This window comes from Salminus brasiliensis, chromosome 18, assembly GCF_030463535.1.
Source record: "Salminus brasiliensis chromosome 18, fSalBra1.hap2, whole genome shotgun sequence".
Classification (NCBI taxonomy): domain Eukaryota; kingdom Metazoa; phylum Chordata; class Actinopteri; order Characiformes; family Bryconidae; genus Salminus; species Salminus brasiliensis.
Genome location: NC_132895.1, coordinates 12529377 through 12549781, shown reverse-complemented (window position 1 = coordinate 12549781; position 20405 = coordinate 12529377). Strand labels below are relative to the sequence as shown.

The 20405-nt window shown below is 39.1% G+C and overlaps 3 protein-coding genes across 4 annotated transcripts; 2 read left to right on the top strand and 1 right to left on the bottom strand.

Annotated features, from left to right (window-relative positions):
- Positions 1-213: 213 nt before the first annotated feature.
- On the top strand, positions 214-2309 carry mrps18c (mitochondrial ribosomal protein S18C). The gene is made up of 6 exons (XM_072662137.1): positions 214-334; positions 1259-1314; positions 1475-1558; positions 1657-1714; positions 1798-1857; positions 2162-2309. Exons 1-6 carry the CDS (start codon positions 262-264, stop codon positions 2242-2244), a joined length of 414 nt encoding a protein of 137 aa, XP_072518238.1. The 5' UTR covers positions 214-261; the 3' UTR covers positions 2245-2309.
- Positions 2310-2376: 67 nt separating this feature from the next.
- abraxas1 (abraxas 1, BRCA1 A complex subunit) lies at positions 2377-6590 on the bottom strand. The gene is made up of 9 exons (XM_072661930.1): positions 6341-6590; positions 5639-5729; positions 5483-5519; positions 5314-5380; positions 5006-5202; positions 4788-4907; positions 4615-4699; positions 4419-4530; positions 2377-4331 (listed from the first exon to the last, which is right to left on the bottom strand). The coding sequence occupies exons 1-9, from the start codon at positions 6425-6427 to the stop codon at positions 3946-3948; spliced, it is 1182 nt and encodes a 393-aa protein (XP_072518031.1). The 5' UTR covers positions 6428-6590; the 3' UTR covers positions 2377-3945.
- Positions 6591-8305: 1715 nt separating this feature from the next.
- gpat3 (glycerol-3-phosphate acyltransferase 3) lies at positions 8306-18678 on the top strand. 2 transcript variants are annotated; one of them, XM_072661354.1, is made up of 13 exons: positions 8306-8406; positions 8701-8880; positions 9252-9318; positions 10380-10674; positions 11305-11379; positions 11585-11674; positions 11824-11917; positions 13645-13760; positions 13870-13925; positions 15575-15660; positions 15754-15882; positions 15969-16048; positions 17695-18678. In XM_072661354.1, the coding sequence occupies exons 2-13, from the start codon at positions 8734-8736 to the stop codon at positions 17783-17785; spliced, it is 1326 nt and encodes a 441-aa protein (XP_072517455.1). In that variant the 5' UTR covers positions 8306-8406; positions 8701-8733; the 3' UTR covers positions 17786-18678. The 2 variants fall into 2 exon arrangements, with proteins under 2 accessions (XP_072517455.1, XP_072517456.1); XM_072661355.1 differs by lacking the exons at positions 8306-8406; positions 8701-8880; positions 9252-9318 and having other exon boundaries at positions 10536-10674; positions 11305-11375.
- The last annotated feature ends 1727 nt before the right edge of the window (positions 18679-20405 follow it).

Below are 20405 nucleotides of genomic sequence, written 5' to 3'. Positions count from 1 at the left end.
TATTATTATTATCAACAAAATAAAAGTCCACGTGACGATTTACTGTTAAATAAAGCTTCTCGTCAGTTTAGATAATATCATAATGGTTTATATTATAATTCTTTATTTACGTATTATTATTATTATTATTATTATTATTATTATTATCAACAAACTAACCATCCTCCAGTCCAGTAGATGGCGGTAAAGCACTAGAATGCGCAGATACGCTTTATCGTGTTTACAGGGGAACGAGGACTGTCATGGTGGCCCGCTAGAAACATGTTCGCCCTTAGCAGTTTTCGAGTGTTTCAGTTACCGATTTTTAAGCATGGGGTCATGCCCAATATTCCAGGTATTCCGTGTGATTTATTACATTTGTAAACGACCATTAGTGCTTATTTGCGTGTGAATTTGCTACCGTTAGTTGTCTTGCTCTTCGTATATCATGGGAAGCAGTGCTTACACCTTTAACGTAGCTGCTTGCTTGGCAGTGGCTTTCACTGCTCCTGGTGCCTTCTGCCCTCCACGGTTTATTTTTATTTATTTTTTTTCTACTGATTTTCCAGAGTGTAGGTAGTAGTGGCGGTGTTTCGCTCGCCCATCACCCCAACAGTGGTGCTAGACACAGACCTGACGATAATGATGACGATTATTATTATTAATTAATTAATTAGTTAATTGATTGATTGATTAATTAACTAAAACTGTGTATACGTGTTGTAAACCACAGTGCTACGTTATGTGTTTTATACAGCATATGACTTCTTTTTACGAGCCTCGCAACGTTAAATGGTCTAATATTACATCTATTACAACTATAGCTACATTGTTTTATTGCATTTATCTAAGCTCGACTTTTGTCATTTGAGTGGTTTTATGTATCTCTTTATCCGTCAGAATTAAACAGGCAGGCTGTTTCTCTATACTCTGATGTATGCAAATAGCCCTGGTTCTGATTGGATGCTCTGTGTAGTGCCTCACAAACACAGTCAGTTCATAACTGACTATATATATCTTAGTTTTTCTCATAGCGACAGCATGAACTGGATTGAACCAAATAATTGAGCAATGATCAGGCACTATATCAGACTTCTTTATGTAAAGAAAGATTCAGTTTCCGTTTCCGCATTATATGAACCCATTGAAGATTTTAAGCACACATGAGATCCCCATTCGAGATCAGTTGCCTTTGTTTTCTATCACTGTAAGCATGTAGTTTTTTTAATTACTTGGGCCTAATTATTTCCCTCTCGCTGTTCGGTCATCTGTTGTACAGCCTGGTGTCTCAGGAGTGTGGCCACCGCTCAACGAGAGGCCAACATAGAGGATATGGTAAGTAATCAATGAACGTGTTCCTTGCTGAAAGGAGAACTCGCCTGGTATATCACTGGGTTTCTCTGGCTCCAAGCCTCTGACTCAGCTCTCTGAACGTATGTACTGTCGCTGCCTCAGTACGTTTGTATGACATGAGTGTTGAATTGTCTTTTTTTAGCCCATCAAAATGGAAAATCCATTCGTACAACCCCAGAAAAGATGCATTCTCTGCAACATGTCAGTAGATTACAAAAATGTCCAGGTTAGTATTTGATGAAGTGTAATTTTTTATTTTGAGTGTGTTACGTACTATGGCTTAAACTGACCTATAACATCTGTACGTATTATCTTCTTTTGTAGTTGTTGTCACAGTTCATCTCTCCACACACAGGCAGAATATATGGCAGGCATATAACAGGTGAGGATGAAGTGATAAAAAAAAGAAACTTCAAAATGTAAAATATTTAGAATGCAATAACTAACAAAATGCAACCATTACAGGCCTGTGTGGTCGGAAACAAAAAGAGGTCACAAAAGCCATCAAGAGGGCGCGATCAATGGGTAACTGAGATGTCTGAGTGTATATAACCTTAAAGCAGAGGTCTTCAAATCTAGACCTTGAATCCAGTTCCCAGTCCTGGACTTTGTAATCCTGGGTAAGGGTGATGCTGGGTGGTCAATCAGTTCCCTTAACTAGAACAAAATCCAGGACTGCAAACTGGATTCGAGGTGTAAAGAACGATGACTCTGCATTCCTAATATTCTTTTAAAACTATAATGTGTTAGCCACTGTGGATTTTCCATTTATTAAATGTACATGTTCAGTCATTTGCCAGAGTAATTAAACTATGTGTCCCTCCAACAGGCTTCATGTCGGTCACACTGAAGAATCCACAGTTTATGAAAGATCCCCTCATCTGCCGCATCAAACGCTCGACCTTAACTTGAGTTTGAATAAAAAAACTAATGAAAATTGTCTTCTTGATCAACAATAAAATCCATGTTAACCATAATTTTTTAGTTTTTTCTTGAATCTGAAATTTGATTGTTGAATTGAACATTTTTAAAGCAGGATGTTTGACTTTGTGGGGGAGAGTGGGGTAGGAGGAGCCAGTGGGTAAGGTGAACCCCCACCTGTATGTGTATTTTCTCGTCTTGCTGCAGAAGTAAGAAGCATTGTGGAAGAAGTACAAATATACATATTTTTTCACAAACAAATTCTCTCAGATTAAGAATTTTTATTATTTTCAGATATGTTGATGAACTAGCTGCAAGAACATGTGAGCGGATGAGCAAAAGTGTGGTGTTTCTGGAATAAACCCATTTCCACTGAAAATGAGCCAGATCCCTGGGAAGTTCAACAGGTGGTTCATCATCTTACCCACTCAAAGAGAGAGAGAGAGAGAGAGAGAGAGAGGGTGTGTGTGTATATAAATAATTATTACACATACAGCATGTGAAATAAGTGACATCACCAATTTTCACATCACCAAAATAAATCTATTTCTAAAGGTGCTGTTAATAGGAAATTCTCACCCCAAGTCAGTAACAATTCATCCAATCCCCACATGCATCGAAATCAAACCGTAGATGTGTATAAGTTATTTTTAACGATGAGAAATGATACAGGAAAGAACATGATCATAAACCGGCCACGCCCAGGTGCTCTCTGCAAGATTTCAGACAGAGGAATAAAAATAATTATCAGAAGAGTTGAGCCAAAGCCCACCTGTGGAGAGCTGTAGAAAGACCTGGAATCAGCAAGTGATGCACGCTCACCCTGCAAGACTCTATTGCTCAAGAAAAAGCATGGTCAAGCGTACTGTCTGTGAAATACTGGGACAATATAGTCTGGTCAGACCAAACTTAAACTCTTTGGATGCCGTAATACACATCATGTTAAAAAGAGAGGTCAAAAGGCAATGTATATCACCATGTCAACACTGAAGTTTGGAGGTGGGAACATCATGTTGGGGATGTTTTTCAGCATACGGCACTTGCACACAGAACGTTCAGGATTTGAAGAGTGTTTGTGTGGAAGAATGGGCCAAAACCACACCTGAGCAACGCATCACCAACAAAGGCTTTTATACGTAAAAAATCCACTTTTTTGGGCCCCCATATTTTGTTGTCTGTCTGAATTAGGTACACCGCTAAGGGTCCATGCATCCCATGCATCCTGAACCTGTGTTGTATGCATTAGTTTTATTTGTCTCATATTTCTCTAAATATATCTTAAAAAATAATTAAAAAAAAAACAGCTCATCTTATTCCACTCTCCCCTACACTGTAAAAATGAAACATGACATTTTATTTAGAACTTCAACACTGGAACATGGTTACATTTCCATAAAACCTAAAATATGGAAGATTTACATTCAATTTATTGAACTGAAGTTCAGTGGAAACTGAAGGCAAAACTTTTAAAAGTATTTGCTTAAATAGGAGCTCCTAGATTCCTCTTGCATACCTGGTACATATCTGATATGTGCCTTTAACAACAATCCCATCAAAGCTGATATTTAAAAATACACCCTGCGACAACAAACGAACTTATTACAGTAATGCATCCCCACAACATGCATGCTGCTGTCAAACAGCGTAATAAAGTTTCACTGACATTTAAGACACGACAAAAAGTATTCGTATTTAAAAAACCGGAGAATTACTGTCATTTAGGTTGGTCATCTCCACCTCTGTATCTGATCCACTTTCTGACAAAGATTCACTCGTTTCTGTGGTGTTCTTCTTCCTTTTGCGTCTAAGCAAGATACCTGTGGCCTGGGATTTCTCGTTTAATCTGCAGCCTCTGCTGACCTTCCTCTTCCTCATGCCATGTTTGTACTCCAGGACCAGAGGCAGCCTGGTGGGGATGTCAATGCCATGGTCTGTGCTGCAGCACACCTCTAGTACTGGAAAGCCCTGAACTGTTAGCGTTTGTGTCCGTAGCGATGGCGTGTTTGGGAACAGTGCTTTTAGGGCTGCACACAGCAGAACGTTCTCCTTTGGTTCTTTTAGAGCGGATCTTTCTGTGGCTGAAATAAAATACACAGAGTTTTAATAATTCATTGAATTTGGCCATAAAACCTTGTACAAATGCAGACACTGAAGTGATTTCTTACTTTCACACTCTTTCTGCTTTTTCTGCTTGATGATGGCCTCTTTGAGCTCAGTGATATCTGCTTGAAGAGCCTCCACCAAGCGCTCGCTCTTCTCCACCTTCTCACATACAATCTGCAAGCAAAGGCAGAACACAGTGGGGTTTAGACTGCAGAAAAGATCCATTCACTGTTTTAAGATCATGACCTCATGTCTTACCTTCATTTCATCTAACAAGGCATCGTTCATGTTGTTGACTTTCTCCACCTCCCTGAGATCATCTTCTGAACAAAAGAATTTGGTCCTAGGTACAAAAGAAATACCACATCAACGGATGGTCCTCAGAGTAAGAGATATGAGCTACAGTATACTTCTACGGGAGGGTCAAGTACTTGTGTTTTTTTACAGCTTGACAGCGACTCAAAGCCGGACATGTAGCCGAGACTCTCCAGTAGTCCTGCTGGTCCAGCATACCCAAGTTGCCTATTGAGACAGGGATGCTACTGTACTGGCTAAAATAAAAACAAAAAGGAGTTGTTACAGAAATAGTACGGCTGTGCATGCACTTCAGCCTTGTGTATTAGGAAGATGAGCACCGATTCATCCTCACCTGCCATTCCATAGAAAGGCTGTGTATTCAAGACGATGAGTGGAGCCTGATGATGTAGCATCTGAGGGTGTCAGCAGCAAGAAAATAAGCTCTTGATGCGGTAGAAGCCTTCTCAAATTCTGGTGTACCAGCTGTTCTTTTAAGGTCATTTGCTGGCTTGTGTTTCTCCGCTGTCGATACCATCCAATCACATTCTCCTTTATTAAAAAGAGGGGAATGGTTTTAATAATAAAAAGATATTATATGCATGTTTTGTCACGTGTATTCATCTACAAATATGACTTTTTATGAAAAAACAATTATAGTACCTCTTTAAAATTGGACACGATTTCTCTAATCTTCTCCGGGTCTACTTCACAAGCATTATTGTAGAAACTAACAAAGGATTACAGAAAATACATATCAGACTTTTGGAAACCTGCAGATGCAAACGCAATAAAGTAAAAAAAACAAATGTGTTAGAAACAGTCCACATACCTGTGAATCCGTCTGCAAGTAACATGCTTTTGAATATCTGGGGGGAGAAAAAGACAGTATGGTCCTTAGAAATCAGATGAATTTACTGAAGATACTTAGGTACATAACAGCACCGTTTAAGTTCTATATGGGACATAATGGTGAAATGGTTCTTACTTATCGTGTGCACAAACTGTATGTGATCCGTCTGGGAGTCTGTAATTTTGCTCTTCTCCTCTCCTACACTTTCCCCTATGAAGAGGCCCTCCTAATTCACAAGCAGAGGTCAAAGGATAAAGAGTAAATATCACACAATGCCAAACTGTCTGCCCTCCCCAGTCAGTACATCAACTGTGCAGCAAAATCAGCCCATCAAATAAGGGCTATTGTGGATTCACAAAAACCAGTGCATTTACAGATCAGCCTATAACAGGCTGGCACACCCACTGCTGAAGTTATTAACTGGGGCTGTTCACAAACCACCTCAGGAGTAGGAGGGCTGATCTCGAATCAGTTTCCCTCATCATGGGCTGTCAAAATACAGAGGAATTGTCACTAAGATCAGCCCTCTAACTCAAGACTGGGTGTAATACAAGACTGGCAACCAGAATTGATTATTAATAGCCAGACAAAATGCGATCTATTTAGCTGTAATTGGCAAATAGACGAGGTTGGAAAACAGTTGTGTAAAACACAAGACTTACTAACTTCAACACAACAGAAAAAACATGAGGTTAAATAAAGGCTGAGCTGGAAGGAGACAATACTGGAGTCAGTCATGTAGCAATGCACCTAAACTCTTACTAGATACATCTGGCAACTATAAGAAAGGCAGGAGGCCACTGACAATGCAGTCGACTATGTGGTGAAAGTACTTACAGCATCAGAGTCACTGTTCAAGTGCTGAAACATTAATGAACCCAGCACGAAGCCAGACACACGAACAGTGGTGCTGTACTCCTCCATACCGCCGAGTGTAATTCTGCTCCACTAAGCAGCTCTCATTGTTCGTACCCTGATGCCACTTTATTGGCAATAACTTGCCAGAGGCTCATAAGATGCGTTATATGCAGAGGCTATCCAGGCGGCAGGCTAACCGCTAGCTAGTACCCTGCAAACTTTTCTGACCATTCCCTCTATGATCAGGCTTGTGGGTTGAGAGCTGGGGCGGTATGTCGCCCCCTGGCGCGGTGGAATAACTGTTACCATCCAGGGGAGAGCAGCTATAGCGTGGATGTCACGCAAAACCAGCAGAAAACCAGCAGAAATCGCAATATCATGATGAATGGATCAGATGGTCAGATCAATGTACGGATCTCCTAAAGTATAACAAGCTAATAATTTAGATATTTTTTTTTAAATTTGATTTAATACAACATAAATACGTGTGCAAACTAAATAAATGTTCCCATAATTTGTTTCCTTTAGTTAATTAAAGCATCCCCTCTAAATTGAGGTATATATCATTTTAATGAACAGGTGGGTTATAGGTTCAATAGATGAGAATAAATGTAAATGTCCAAAAAAAAAACAAAAAAAAAACATTGATCTCTCTCTCTCTCTCTCTCTCTCTCTCTCTCTCTCTCTCTCTCTTTTTTTTTTTTTTTTTTTTTTTTTCATGCAAAAGAAAAGTCTCAAGGTTTCAGTGGGTGATATGGGTCCTTTAGTGCCCAATCATTGTCACGTATGTGTCTAGAGTCTGAAATAATGACATAGGTTTAAATACAGGAACAGAAACTTGTTGATAAGGACTGAAAGTCATAGAATCACTGCAGGTCAGTTTGTTAGGGCCTATTCATCTCGTTTTGGGATCCCTTGGGTTTAAAATGAAACACTAATACTCGAAAGAACGGATTTGCCCTTGATTATGGCTTGAGAAATAGGCAGCATTTGCCAGGTCGATTTCTGACGCAAGTAGATGAAATAACCAGTGATCTGTGGGTTTCACATGGGGTATTAGGCCCTTTATGTGTTTTTCACACATTTACACGGGAAATATACAGTTTCATATATATATATATATAGTCGCTATGCAAAAGACATGCATACCCAAAATGTAACTTTAAGGACAGATACCGTGTAATTGCAATGTAAGTTAATGGAAATGGAATTTAATTACAGTAATTATTAAGCATTACTACTGATCCAGCAAATATATATGAATAAAACAATCGCGATGAAAAAAAAATGTATGTTAAAGCATTTGCAAAAATCACAGATTCCTTTTTATATATATATATATATATATATATATATAAGATATATTCCTTTTTTCCTTTTTATTCATTTATGCAAATTCATGGTCATTTATACTTGTGATCACATAAAAGTCACACAATACCACACATGCGCCGGAGATATCACGCTTTTTTGTACACGCAGGTCCAGAAAGTCAGAAATCCGCTCCGGGATTTTGTTCCAGCTGCTGGGGTAGCTCGGCTGCAGCAGCGCCGCCTGGGCAGCTGGAACGAAATCCTGGAGCGGATTTCTGACTTTCTGGACCTGCGTTTGCCAGCTGTGGTTACATGTGACCACACAGTATTCACATTATGCTTCATGTGTTTAGTTGTGAACTCATGGGAAGCATATGATCACATGTGAAGTGTGTGTGTGTGTGTGTGTGTGTGTGTGTGTGTGTGTGTGAGAGAGTTTATAAACCAGGATTTTCCCAGTTAGGCGCATATATAATGACGGGAGATACAACCGGTTGTTCAACGGGTCGCTCGAAAGCACATTTTGGGGGCAAAAAGATTCATAACGTTTCTGCTGAAGTTCCGCCTTTCGGCAGCGGGGGGCGCTGTTCCGTCATTTTCACCGAGTTTTGAAATTCCAGTTGAACTTTGTGTTCAGTACACGAAAGATACTCTGGAGAAAATGAGTTTGGATCTTAAAAGTTGGTAACATCAGTCTCAGACATCTGGGAGTGAAGAATGAAAGCCACCACGGTAGGTGATTTTGATCAGCTTGTGAAGGAGAGACTGTGACTTACTGTTGTTGGGGTTAGTACACGGTTACTGTACAGCTGCTTTCGTGTAAAGCAGCTTAAGCAGTCGTGGAGGAGCAGAAGTAACTAGTTATCTAACTGCCTTTAAGTTCCCTAGGCACTGTCGAAGCGTTGTGGTTCAGGCTGAATTTGGGCTGAACTCATGAAACCTACAGTCCACTCACGCCACGACAGCACAACGAGCTGGAGCTTAAGACAGTTGTGTAATGTAGTTTCCCACGATTCCCTCTTGCAGATGCCTTGATAACATTAAGCTCCGCTTGAAGAAATGGAGGACTCCAGTTGGGACTTAGTGGTGGTGGTCTTCGAGGTGTGGTTGTGTGTGGTGCTGGGGCTGATTGTGCTCCCTGCCATGTTTGGGGTGTCACTGGGCTTCACAGACCTCTACATTAAGGTCCTGGTCAAAACTCTGGAGGTAAACACTACAAGGAAACCCTCACACCAGGTTCTCACCTCACGGCATATAGCTACAGCTTACATATTCGTTGAATAATTCATTAAAAACTCCTGGAAAATGAACCTTAATCCATTCATGTCCATCATAAACATAGTGTGATGAGGAAAACTGACACCATTTGTTTCATACTGGATGTCCTGTATGACCATCTGACTTTTAGCCATCTGACTTTTAGCCATCTGGTTTGATTAATTAATTAATTAAAAAGCATCTTCAGATTTGTGCTCTCAGACATGTTTAGAGAACATGAGCAATGTAAGATGTATTATGTCAAATGTGTAAGGCAGTGTAATAAAGGTCAGCCAAAAATAACCTTGTTCTGCGGGCAGTGGGCCACTCTGAGGATCCAGAGGGGACAGAAGGAGCAGGACACACTCCCCGCTCATCTGCCCAATGGTGAGTGGATTCACACTGGCACTGTGTCTGCATGGCATACCGAAGCTATGAACCGACAGTATTGTGTACAGGACACATGTAATTTAACAAATTATTATTAATGATAACACTTACAAAAACAACCTTGATTTATAGAGAGGATTTAATAACTGTAGCAGTCCAGACTGATTCACAGGAATCGCACCTGTAAAGACATGTTTAGATGACTAAAAAGCATGAGGCTTGTTTCACATACTGTTATCTCTAAAACATCTCAAAAGCTGGTCTTGCTTTTTCAATGCCTGCCATTGTGGTTGAAGTCACAGACATCCTGTTTTGCTACATTATATAATTCTTTATACACTATATTATATTTTAATTTCTTAAAATATCATCCATTGTCAATAGTGAACACTAACTAGTTTATTGGACTTTGCAGTAGGTTAGATTTCATAATTTCAGTTGGACAGCTGGCAATTACATTTGAACTTTAACCAGTTTGAGACATGGCATAGATCATCTCTCCAGATCATTTATTTATGCAAAATATGGTGAAGAACACAACATGGGAAGCATTAGGTTTCCTAAATCGACACCTCCAAAATATTTATAAACTTTAAATAAACTATAAAAACCGTTTATAAAGTTTAGATTAATATTTTCCAATGCTTTCATATGATCTTATTTGATGTTCTTTATGATGATGTTCTTTAAAAAGAACTGCTCTTAAATACAGTATCTTCACCCTTTATTTAATCTCATTAAACAAATATTATTATTGCAGTTGTTAAGGCTTGTTCTGAGTATATAACTGCATATAGCTTTCTTGAGAAGGAAGGAATCATCAAAAAGGGATTGCATAACACTCCAAACCAAATATTCCACATAGATGACACAAAAGTAACATGCACATTTCTACATAATTACATTCAGCACACAAGACACTGCAATATAGTCATTTAAAGTGAAATAGTGAGAAAGCCTGACCAATATCGATCATTTTAGAGAGGTATTCCTGGTAGCTCATTAAGAACACTGCAACTGAGCTGAGCCGAGAGTCTGAAGATGACCTGTCATTTCAGGAATAATTGAGAAAAACGATGGCTCCATGGAAGAAGAGATTGGGGAACTGCGTCGATCTCATCCAAAATCTCTAGCAGGGGGAGATTTTACGCTGTGTGATGCCTTTTATTTCTGCAAGAAGGGCATTGAGAGCATTGTAGAGGACCAGGTCACTCAGCGCTTCACATCTGAAGAGTTGGCCTCCTGGAACCTTCTGACACGCTCTAACAACAACTTCCAGTACATCAGTGTACGAGTGACCATCATATGGGGCCTGGGCGTGTTCATACGCTACTGTATCCTCTTACCACTCAGGTAAGCTTGCCATCAGAGGGCCATCATTTAATGCAGTAATGTAAGTATGCTAGGCCATATTCATTAGTATATATACACACACACACACACACACACACACACACACACACACACACACACGCACACACTGACATAGACATATCAGAATATTATGACCACCCCTTGTAGAATGAACTGTACTACGCCACTACAGCAGTGTGTTGGTGTGTGTTGCACTGGTTCAAGTGGACCAGACACAGCAGTGCTGCTGTGAGTCACTGTCCACTCTATTAGACAATTCTACCTAGTTGGTCCACCTTGTAAAGGTAAAGTCAGAGGCAGAAGCTCATCTGTCGCTGCACCTGTTTGTGTTGGTCATCCTCTAGTCCTCTTTGCTGAATATTCCTGGTTGGTGGACTATTTTCAGTCCCATAGTGACGATGAGGTGTTTAAAATCCCCTAGTTTAGCACAACACACTAACGTCACCACCACATCAGTGTAATAATAGAACTACAAAGTGCTCCTATTTGGTAAGTGGATATGTAAACCGATAAAGTCCTAAAGTATACATTATATGTATTTGACTGATGCTGATGTGTTTTCCATGTAGTGCTTATATGTACACATTTTCTGTTGCTCCTTTATGATAGGGTCACCCTGGCTGCTATTGGACTGAGCTGGCTGGTGATAGGCACCACTCTTGTGGGCCTGCTTCCCAACAGCAAGTAATATTCTTGTTTTTTAAGTTAAAATAAGGCTTAAAGTCTTAGGTTCCTAGAGCATAGTGTCAAACCAATGACTAACAAGTGATTACACATTAACTGTGTTTTCTCAAAGCTTCCTTTTTTTGTCATGTTGTTTTTGTGAAGTACAAATGAAGTTAGAAGTAAAACATTATGTGCTGAAACTTTGTACCTTTGTCTCTGTCAGTGTGAAGGACTGGATCAGTGATCTGATACATATTACGTGCTACAGGATCTGTGCTAGAGGCCTGTCAGCCAGAATCCGCTACCACAGCAAGTGGGTAATTTCTTTGACTTCCTCATCCCCCGACGCCTTTATTCCTATATGTTCCTGCATATGTTCATGCATAGCAAAACTAAATGGCATCTCTATTTATTTTTTATATTTTAAAAATATGTAGTTTATAGTTATATTATTATTTGCAGAGAAAACCGTCCGAAGAAAGGGGGGATTTGCGTTGCAAACCACACTTCTCCAATAGACGTTGTAATTTTGGCAAATGATGGATGTTATGCCATGGTAAGTGTGAATCATTTTCTTCATTTTTCTTTCATGTTAATTAATCGCTTCTATCTTTAACATATCAGTTGCTGTCAGATGAAAAAGACTAGGACTTTCTAATAGATTTTTTCACAATATTCACAGAAAAGTTGTAACACATATCGCAAAAATAGCTGCATTGTGGAAATCACAGCACTGTTAAGAATACAGTTTAATTATCATTATATCAAGTTTTTTGACTAGATATACTTAAAAAGCCAGAGCAACAAGAAGTTCTAAGTTTCTTAAACATATATATTCAATAAATTGTTTTCTGTGATAAATTCAAATTATTTTAGATTGGATAACATTATATTAGATTAGACAGAATTTAAGATGTTATTGTAATAATGGAGGTGAGGCAGGCAGGGGTCAAAGCACAAGCAGACAGGTACATCACAGGCAGACAATGCAACATACACAAAGATTTGCAAATCTATAGACAGAACAGGGTGGTTTTAAGTGTGTCCTAATGACTCTCAGATAGGCATCAGGTGTTTGGAGTGGAGCCTGGGAAAAGCCTGACGAAAACAAACCGAAGCACATGGCCAAGCCCAGGCCCAGTAGGGGGAGACAGCAATGCATAATAAACACTATATGCATTCAAATACTTTAAATTGCACCTATTGCTGACACAGATGTGCAAATGCACACAATTGTCTAGTCCCTGTAAAGAGGTATTTTAAATAGAATAGGACTAGAGTATAAGATAACCATGGATAACCATGGACCTATTGGCACCTTGCCTACAACAAGTGAGAATCTGGATGTGTTTTGAGTTTATTGAGAGACATTTCTAGACATGCATTTAGTAGCTAGTGGTGTAATGCACTATAGTTGATATACTTGATCTGTACAGATCGCCCCCCACAGTTTGGTACATGTGAACTATAACTATAGTGTGTAGAATACAGTTTTGCTGTTACTGTAACTTTTACATTAATAATTCCCTACGATTTCCTGTGAAAATATACAGACAAAACATTTGTGTGTCACGTGACCTGTTACTGTATGTAAGCATTGGGCTTAAAGAAAGCCATATGACTAGAAATTGAAGGATTGATTGGCTGTGTATCAGTATCAGCCCATTTCCAACTCAAACATACATCTAAGTGTCTTTGAAAAGCCATAAGAAAAGTTGGTACAACTCAAATGGTTTTAATGAGTCATTATTTACGAAAGTTATTTAATAAAGTGGAAAGCAAGTGAAATTTGGAACTTTTTAAAATGTGAAACACCTCATGTACCTGATTCACTCACTCGATCACTCACTTACTCACTCATGTTTAGCAGTCTAAATAATCTTTACAAGGGGGCGTTGTTAGTACTCGTCTAGCTTCTGGTGCTTCATATCTATGGCACTACCGGTTCTTGTTTGTTTTTGATTTTTTTTTTATTATAAAAAGTTCATGTTTTTACTGTGAGCATCCTGACCAATCATAGTTGTTTTTTCTGTGAGTTTACAGATGAGTGTCACTGTGGCTTTACTTTGCAAATATCATGCTTTCCTCCACTGCACTTGTCAGCTTGTATCTTAGAAATGTTGTACAACAAATCAGTCGAAAAATCAGAAACCTAGATAAGTAGATTCAACAGATTCAGACACAAACCATACATGTCTTTTATATATGTAATGTGTTGAACACGTGTGTAACGTGTGTAACCTGCTAAACAAGAAAGGACTTGGTTGTCTCCTATCTCCATAGGTGGGTCAGATTCATGGAGGCCTGATGGGAGTCATCCAGAGGTCAATGGTGCGATCCTGTCCCCATGTGTGGTTTGAAAGGTCGGAGATGAAAGATCGCCATGCAGTGGCCAAAAGGTGACAAAGCACATAAGAACACACTCAACAAAAAAAACTTGGTGTGGTATGAAACATGCAGGTGTGAGATGAGCTGCATGGAGAACTTGTTTTCTTTTCTGTGTCACAGGCTGAGAGATCACATTGCAGATAAAACCAAGCAACCAATTCTTATCTTCCCAGAGGGTAAGAGCTTTATGTGCCTTTGGGTTTTTGCTTATTTCAAATGATGTCTTCTGTTAGTTAACTGTGTGTTTGCATGAGGCATATCAGCACAATATGATGTTAATATTGCAAGATAAGATTATTAGGGAATACCATTAATTCATTATTGCACATAAACAGGTATGTCATACTTATTATACTGCAGCAGGTGTTGCACTGAATGCATCACAGAATGTAAAACAGTGTAAATCACCAGCTTGTTTGTTTTCCAGTTTTCACACAGTGTGTTACAATGATGTTGGTGGAATGTTGTGAAATGTGTGCTAACATGGTACAAAAACAGCAGCCCACAGGCCTCCATTAAGCAAACTCTGTTACACTACTGAAGTCCATTTCACATCACGCCAAGAGCAGTACAGTCTTTTACAGTGGACACATGTGTTGGGCAGCACTGCATCGGCATTGTCTGCAAATATTTTTGACATGCTGCAAGTGAAACAATACAAAATGCAGTATTTCATGGCAACCATATGAATTATTCATATATATAGTAATTTTTATTTATATTCTACAACCTAAAACAATGGTTAAGCGCTAAACAATCCATAAAGACATGTAGATTACTATGAGCTAAACAGAAACCGCTTGACCCTCTAGTGTCTGATGTGACATGCCATGTCTGATGTGACATGCCGTGCTGCATCTGGTGTAAAAAACTGCTTAATGCTGCAATCAAATAACCAACACTTGTGCAATGATTTTTATGTTCAGGTTAAACCTGTTTAACACATGTGCTCTTAATACTCCCTCTTAACCAGTGGCGATTGTAGCTTCTATGGTACCCTGGGCAAACCCCCTCCTCAGCACCCTCTGCCCCCTCCCAAAAAAAAGAAGAAAGTGCTAATGCTAATTGCATTACTTTTGTACAAGGTGTTGTGGATTGTGATGAATGTAAATGAAAGACTTACTTTTTTGTAACAAACAAAACAAGGAGTATAACACCAACACCAAAACACTGGGGTCTAAAACACAAGTCAACAACCCAGCATGATAGTAAATACATCCGTAAAGGTGTGGGGATATCGTAAAAACAGGCACATTAGCATACACACAAAACTCGACAAGGACTGACCGAATCAATAACAAGATGGGCTGGGCTAGATACTGAGAAAACCTAAATATATAGTACAGAGTAGGAGGGAAACAAGGAGGAGACCAAAAACACATGGGCGAGCACATGGCCAGGTATCGTTAACAGACTCCAGACATGATTGTAAGGTGAGGCTAACACCCATAGCCCATACCTAAATCCACCACTGCCCTGAACTACTTAATTGCTCAGTGCTCGGTTAAAGGTTGTGGATAGTGAGGCACAGCTCCGTAATAGCTCTCTACTGCAGTTGAACTTCAAGCTCCTCCTTGTGCAGCAGGTTGCCTTGAATGTTTTAACCATATGACTGTCCTTAAAGTGTTAATTTGGCTGGAATGAGTGGTATACCACTCTAATGCATAATACATTACTAGTCGGTGTCATAGGGTGAAACAGAATAAATTGCTTGCACCGAAGAACTGCAGAGTGGAGAGGGTATAAGTGCATTGGTGATGTAATGCAGATGGCAGGCTGTAAATTTTGTACTCATAAGTTAGACTTCTCTAATCTCTCATGACAGGAACTTGCATCAATAACACATCCGTTATGATGTTCAAAAAGGGAAGCTTTGAGATAGGAGGGACAATATACCCAGTAGCAATAAAGGTATTTTGTCATATTTTGACTTTAAATTGGTATATTAAGCATTCCGAATACAGTCAGGCTGGTGGGGTGACTTCTGTTGTCTTCCTCTCTTAGTATGACCCACAGTTCGGAGATGCGTTCTGGAACAGCGGCAAGTACAACATGGTGAGCTACCTCCTCAGGATGATGACCAGCTGGGCCATAGTGTGTAATGTGTGGTACCTTCCCCCTATGACTCTTCAGGTAAAATAGACTAGTGATACAATTCTCTTCCCATAATATAGCTTATGTTTGGCTTTAAGTGGCTCTTTGTTGGGATTTTTTGTTAGGATGGAGAGGATGCTGTCCATTTTGCCAACAGAGTCAAATCAGCCATAGCACGGCAGGGAGGACTGGTGGATTTGTTCTGGTGAGTTTTCACACACACAGGCATGTGAAATTTTAAGAGAAACAGGTAACATAATTCTTAATAAAACTACAATTATAATAAAAATCCACTGCCTCACAATTTTTACTAGAATGGCAAAAAATAGGACCATCAAACATGTCTTAATTAAGGCTAAGGCATTAAGTTTGGTTGGCTCTTAATTGTTGAGATCATGGCCAGATCCAAAGAACTTTCTGAGGCCTTCAAAAAGAAGACTCTAGATGCAGATGAATCTGGAAGATGTTTTAAAAAAAATTCAAAACAATTAGTAATCAGCAGTTCCACTGTTTGCAAACAAAATACATGTAAAACAACTGCCAACATGGCCAGGTTAGGCTGTGTATGCAACAAATTGCATTTGTGTTTGATGTACATGCTGTATCAATAGCTAGTTTGTTTTAGTTTGTCAGATGTACAAAGACTATGCACTTTGCTTACTACATTCTTAAAAACAAAGAATCATAACTTAAAGAGAAAGTTCTTTAAACCATTTAAATGATCTCTATTACAAACATGTTAACATGAAACATGAAACCAAAAGTGGTTCTTCTGTGGTACTGCTCAAAAACCCCTTTGTAACAACTTTATGTTTGAGTAAATAATATGTATGCCAGTATTTACCAGTACTAGTATATGCCTGTTGATGCTGACACTGGAGTTGGAAATTAGGGTTGAATTCACCTGGATTAGCACTACAGACATGCAAATACAGTAAAATGAATGAAATTGTAGTGCAGTAGCTCAGCATCACCTAGATATATTCTGCTCTTTCTAAATAAAATAAATGTATAATCAGATACATAATCAAATGTAATCACCTTTCCGTTTGTTTGTTTGTTTTGTTAAGAACAATTGTCTGAAAATTTAGAGACATTTTTTCCAGTCATGACAATTCATTCCAGACCTGGAAGATGAGAAATTTGCTAGAGTGCAATGTCCTGGAAATATTAGTGAAGTGCTGGAAAGATTAAGATATTGATTCACTGAGATTGCATGTTTCAGCTACTGATGCCCTACTTACTGAAGTTTGTACTGTTGCACTGTCACATGAACATTTCGTCATTTCTACAGTGTTTAATGTGAAATCAACACGCATGTCACTGCTCATTTTACAGATATCGTCATTGATTAATAGGACACTGCTTAACACATGTGCCTCACACATACTGGCAATTAGTTTTTGTTAATAATCAAAGGTTTACCTGTGTTGGCAACTTTTTTCAACATTTACCTTCTTGCACCAGTCTTCTATATTAGGTGTTATTTGCTCTGATCTTATTGACATGATTTGGTATTGTACTGGATGTACATTCAGTTGTATATCCAGTGACTATGATATGTTTATACTGAAAGGTTTTTAATACACTCATTGTATGTATGTTGTCATATTCGGAAGTTGTGTAAAATCCTATAACTTTTCATCAACTTCAAATTCAGTTCAGACATACAGTTTCTCCACTTGTCTTAATGATCCCCATCCCATTTATTTTCCATGACTGAGAAATCACATTATGTTTTGTTTAACACATGTGATAACATCTATGAGTTAATGGGTTATCTTGTTGTCCTGTCTGTTTTAGCAAAACATGCATTTTTGTTTTTTGTTTTTTTTTTGTTTTGTATTGCAGGGATGGGGGCTTAAAGAGAGAGAAAGTTAAGATGTCATATAAAGAAGAGCAGCAGAAGATGTACAGCAGTATGATTGTCGGACAGGACTGAAGACACGTCGCTGTGCTGTGCAGATTTATGTCAGGTTTTTCAGAAAGTGATTAAACTTACAGCCTGTTACAGGTCACATGTTACATGGTCCTGGAGGATTCACTATTGATAATCCTTTTATGGCCTAGGGATACAGTTAATTTAGAGAACAGGCTTCCTCTGCATCACATTGTTTGTGTAAAAGTACTTCTCTATACTTAATTGAAGCATCTGACATGAGCTTGTTACAAAAATCAGTCCGAAATTACATCGTCTTTTTTTTAGAGCACCTATTGTTTTCTATATTTTGTTTGTAAATGTTCTTCCATAACCACAATAAGCTTAAAATTCATAGCCCAGAACACCGTTTTATACTTTAATCTGATATTCGGTCAAATTAATTCCTTTTATCTGTTACATTGCTCCCTGTTGAACGCACTCAGGCTGGCTCCTTTGAATTGTTTGTTGTATTGTAGTTGTATACATTTGCTTCGGTTTTCATCCTGTGTTAAATTCCTCAAAACAAAATGTTTGGATCATGCAAGGACCCACTTTATTCCAGTTATATCAACATGCTCATTTGTGACCATGACTGAGTGAAGATCTTGCTGGGCTTATGGCCTGTTTGACTGTTCCAGGAAGAGACCACTGGGGGTCACACTACACCAAGAAAGGAAAGCTTTCTTCAGATGAAAGACCAGACAATGCAGACAATGTTCTCACAACATAATCACACGTTTTTAGCAGTGTTATCATCAAGTGTCAAGGATTTCTGTGGAACAGTGTGATGTGATACCCTTAAATGTATGCATTAGTGTATTTTTAATTCAATGTACTGAGATATTTTAGTACATTAAGCATGTGGCAGTTTTTATCTGCTGTTACACTCACACAATAAAAGTTCCTGGTTTGGATGTGCGACTCTAGGATCATCCTTTATACCGTATGGAATCTTTACATTACATAATATGGTGGCTTTAAAAAGGGTTCAAATGGTTCTTCACTCTTATATTGTGTTGCTATCATGCAAAAACTGTATCTCTTGTATAAAACTTGCATCTCTACCTGGGTGACTTTTCAGGAAGATGATAAAAACCTTCTCAACCTTTTATGGAAGTCAATGTAAAAACTTCTCATTCTCTCTTTGGAAGTAATTTCAGCATTTTTTTCTCTGGGTGGTAATGATGACCAGAAAGTACAAAATGCAGTGAGTAGGCTACTTTTTAACCTTGCGGATACATCTTTCTTCTGTCATTCGATTCTAATGATGTTAAGAGCATCATTGACTTCTTGATTGCAATATTACTAGCTCATTTTACTTACAGCTCAATTGCAACGCCCGCCATTATAAACTCATTAGAGGCTGATGTCAGGCAGCAGAAAACAGCACCGAAAAAATGCTGAAAGTTTCCTTAGCCAGAGCGAGGCGGATGCAGGCCTGAGCACGAACAGAAACACCTGAAGAGAGGGCCATAATACTTGTTTACTGTGACGGCACTTTAATAAAGAAAGCAGAGAGTGTGAAATAGCACAGAGATATTCTGTGGCACAGAGGGATGGAGCAAGCTTAGGTATCTTAGCTTCTCTCTCGCTCACTCTCTCTCTCTCTCTCTCTCTCTCTCTCTCTCTCGCTCTCTCTCTCTCTCGCTCTCTCTCTCTCTCTCTCTCTCTCGCTCTCTCTCTCTCTCTCTCTCTCTCTCTCTCTCTCTCCTTCTTTCTCCAGCTCCCATCCAGACCAGCCCTCTAGCCCCGTGGCAACACTGGGCTTTAATAACAATCCTGCAACTTAAATTGCTTGAACAGAAATGTTTGTTCTCTCCTAACAGGATTGTGAATTATTAATCGGATCTGAAGCCGATTTTATAACCCGATTGTTGAGGTGGGATTCTCCACGAGCAATGCTCCGGCACACCATTTACTGTGATGTATGTGTCTGCACATCTTTATATCCAATTTAATGTGATTCAGATAGATTTCAAAGAGACATCATAAAAAGCATGGAAGTGACCCTTGTGGGGGGGGTCCCCCTTGACGAAGACTCTATATATGATTGCCCGCCATGTCTCAGTGTTTTGATTCGATTTCCCGATTTGTGTTTTTTACCCAGATGTGATCTATACAAACGTAATGCCGGTACACTCAGTAAATATGAATAAATCGCTAAATTAGATCATTTTCCCGGAGAATGTAGTTCAAGCCGAACATCATTTCAAATCACAGGTTGCCTGGAAGAGAGTGGCTTACCTAATCAGAAGGGTAAATGACCCTGGCTCTGCCCTAGACCCACCATTAGTTCAGGGAAAATGTTTTTTAAATACATTGTTCTACAATCCTTTCTGTGACTCAGGCGGGTCCTGCACTAATGCAGGAGATTGGGAGGTACGATGCGTCTCTTAGAGGAAAATCAATAGAAGAGCACTGAGAGAAATCCCAGCACACTCACTCTGCTCCCCTGCAGCTCTACACCGTGATGGGTCTTAATACTTGATCGTGCCCTAACACTACCCCATTAAATTCATCTCATAGAGTCGAGTTGGACACGCTAAGTGTTCGCCAAAGAAGAAACTTATTCATGGTCGGCTTGATTTTTCAGATAAGAATCTGCTCACTTGCTCACAACTGAATGAATCATCGACTTGTT

Excerpts from the sequence above, each read along its gene's own strand:
- gpat3 (XM_072661354.1), top strand. The coding sequence starts at position 8,734 with ATGGAGGACTCCAGTTGGGACTTAGTGGTGGTGGTCTTCGAGGTGTGG. Across the intron at positions 13,761-13,869 it reads CGCCATGCAGTGGCCAAAAG|GCTGAGAGATCACATTGCAG; the intron begins GTGACAAAGCAC and ends TCTGTGTCACAG. Across the intron at positions 16,049-17,694 it reads GGACTGGTGGATTTGTTCTG|GGATGGGGGCTTAAAGAGAG; the intron begins GTGAGTTTTCAC and ends TTTGTATTGCAG.
- abraxas1 (XM_072661930.1), bottom strand. The coding sequence starts at position 6,427 with ATGGAGGAGTACAGCACCACTGTTCGTGTGTCTGGCTTCGTGCTGGGT. Across the intron at positions 5,730-6,340 it reads TGAACAGTGACTCTGATGCT|GAGGGCCTCTTCATAGGGGA; the intron begins GTAAGTACTTTC and ends CTTGTGAATTAG. Across the intron at positions 5,203-5,313 it reads TCGTGTCCAATTTTAAAGAG|GAGAATGTGATTGGATGGTA; the intron begins GTACTATAATTG and ends TTTTTAATAAAG.
- mrps18c (XM_072662137.1), top strand. The coding sequence starts at position 262 with ATGTTCGCCCTTAGCAGTTTTCGAGTGTTTCAGTTACCGATTTTTAAG. Across the intron at positions 1,559-1,656 it reads TAGATTACAAAAATGTCCAG|TTGTTGTCACAGTTCATCTC; the intron begins GTTAGTATTTGA and ends CTTCTTTTGTAG. Across the intron at positions 1,858-2,161 it reads CAAGAGGGCGCGATCAATGG|GCTTCATGTCGGTCACACTG; the intron begins GTAACTGAGATG and ends TCCCTCCAACAG.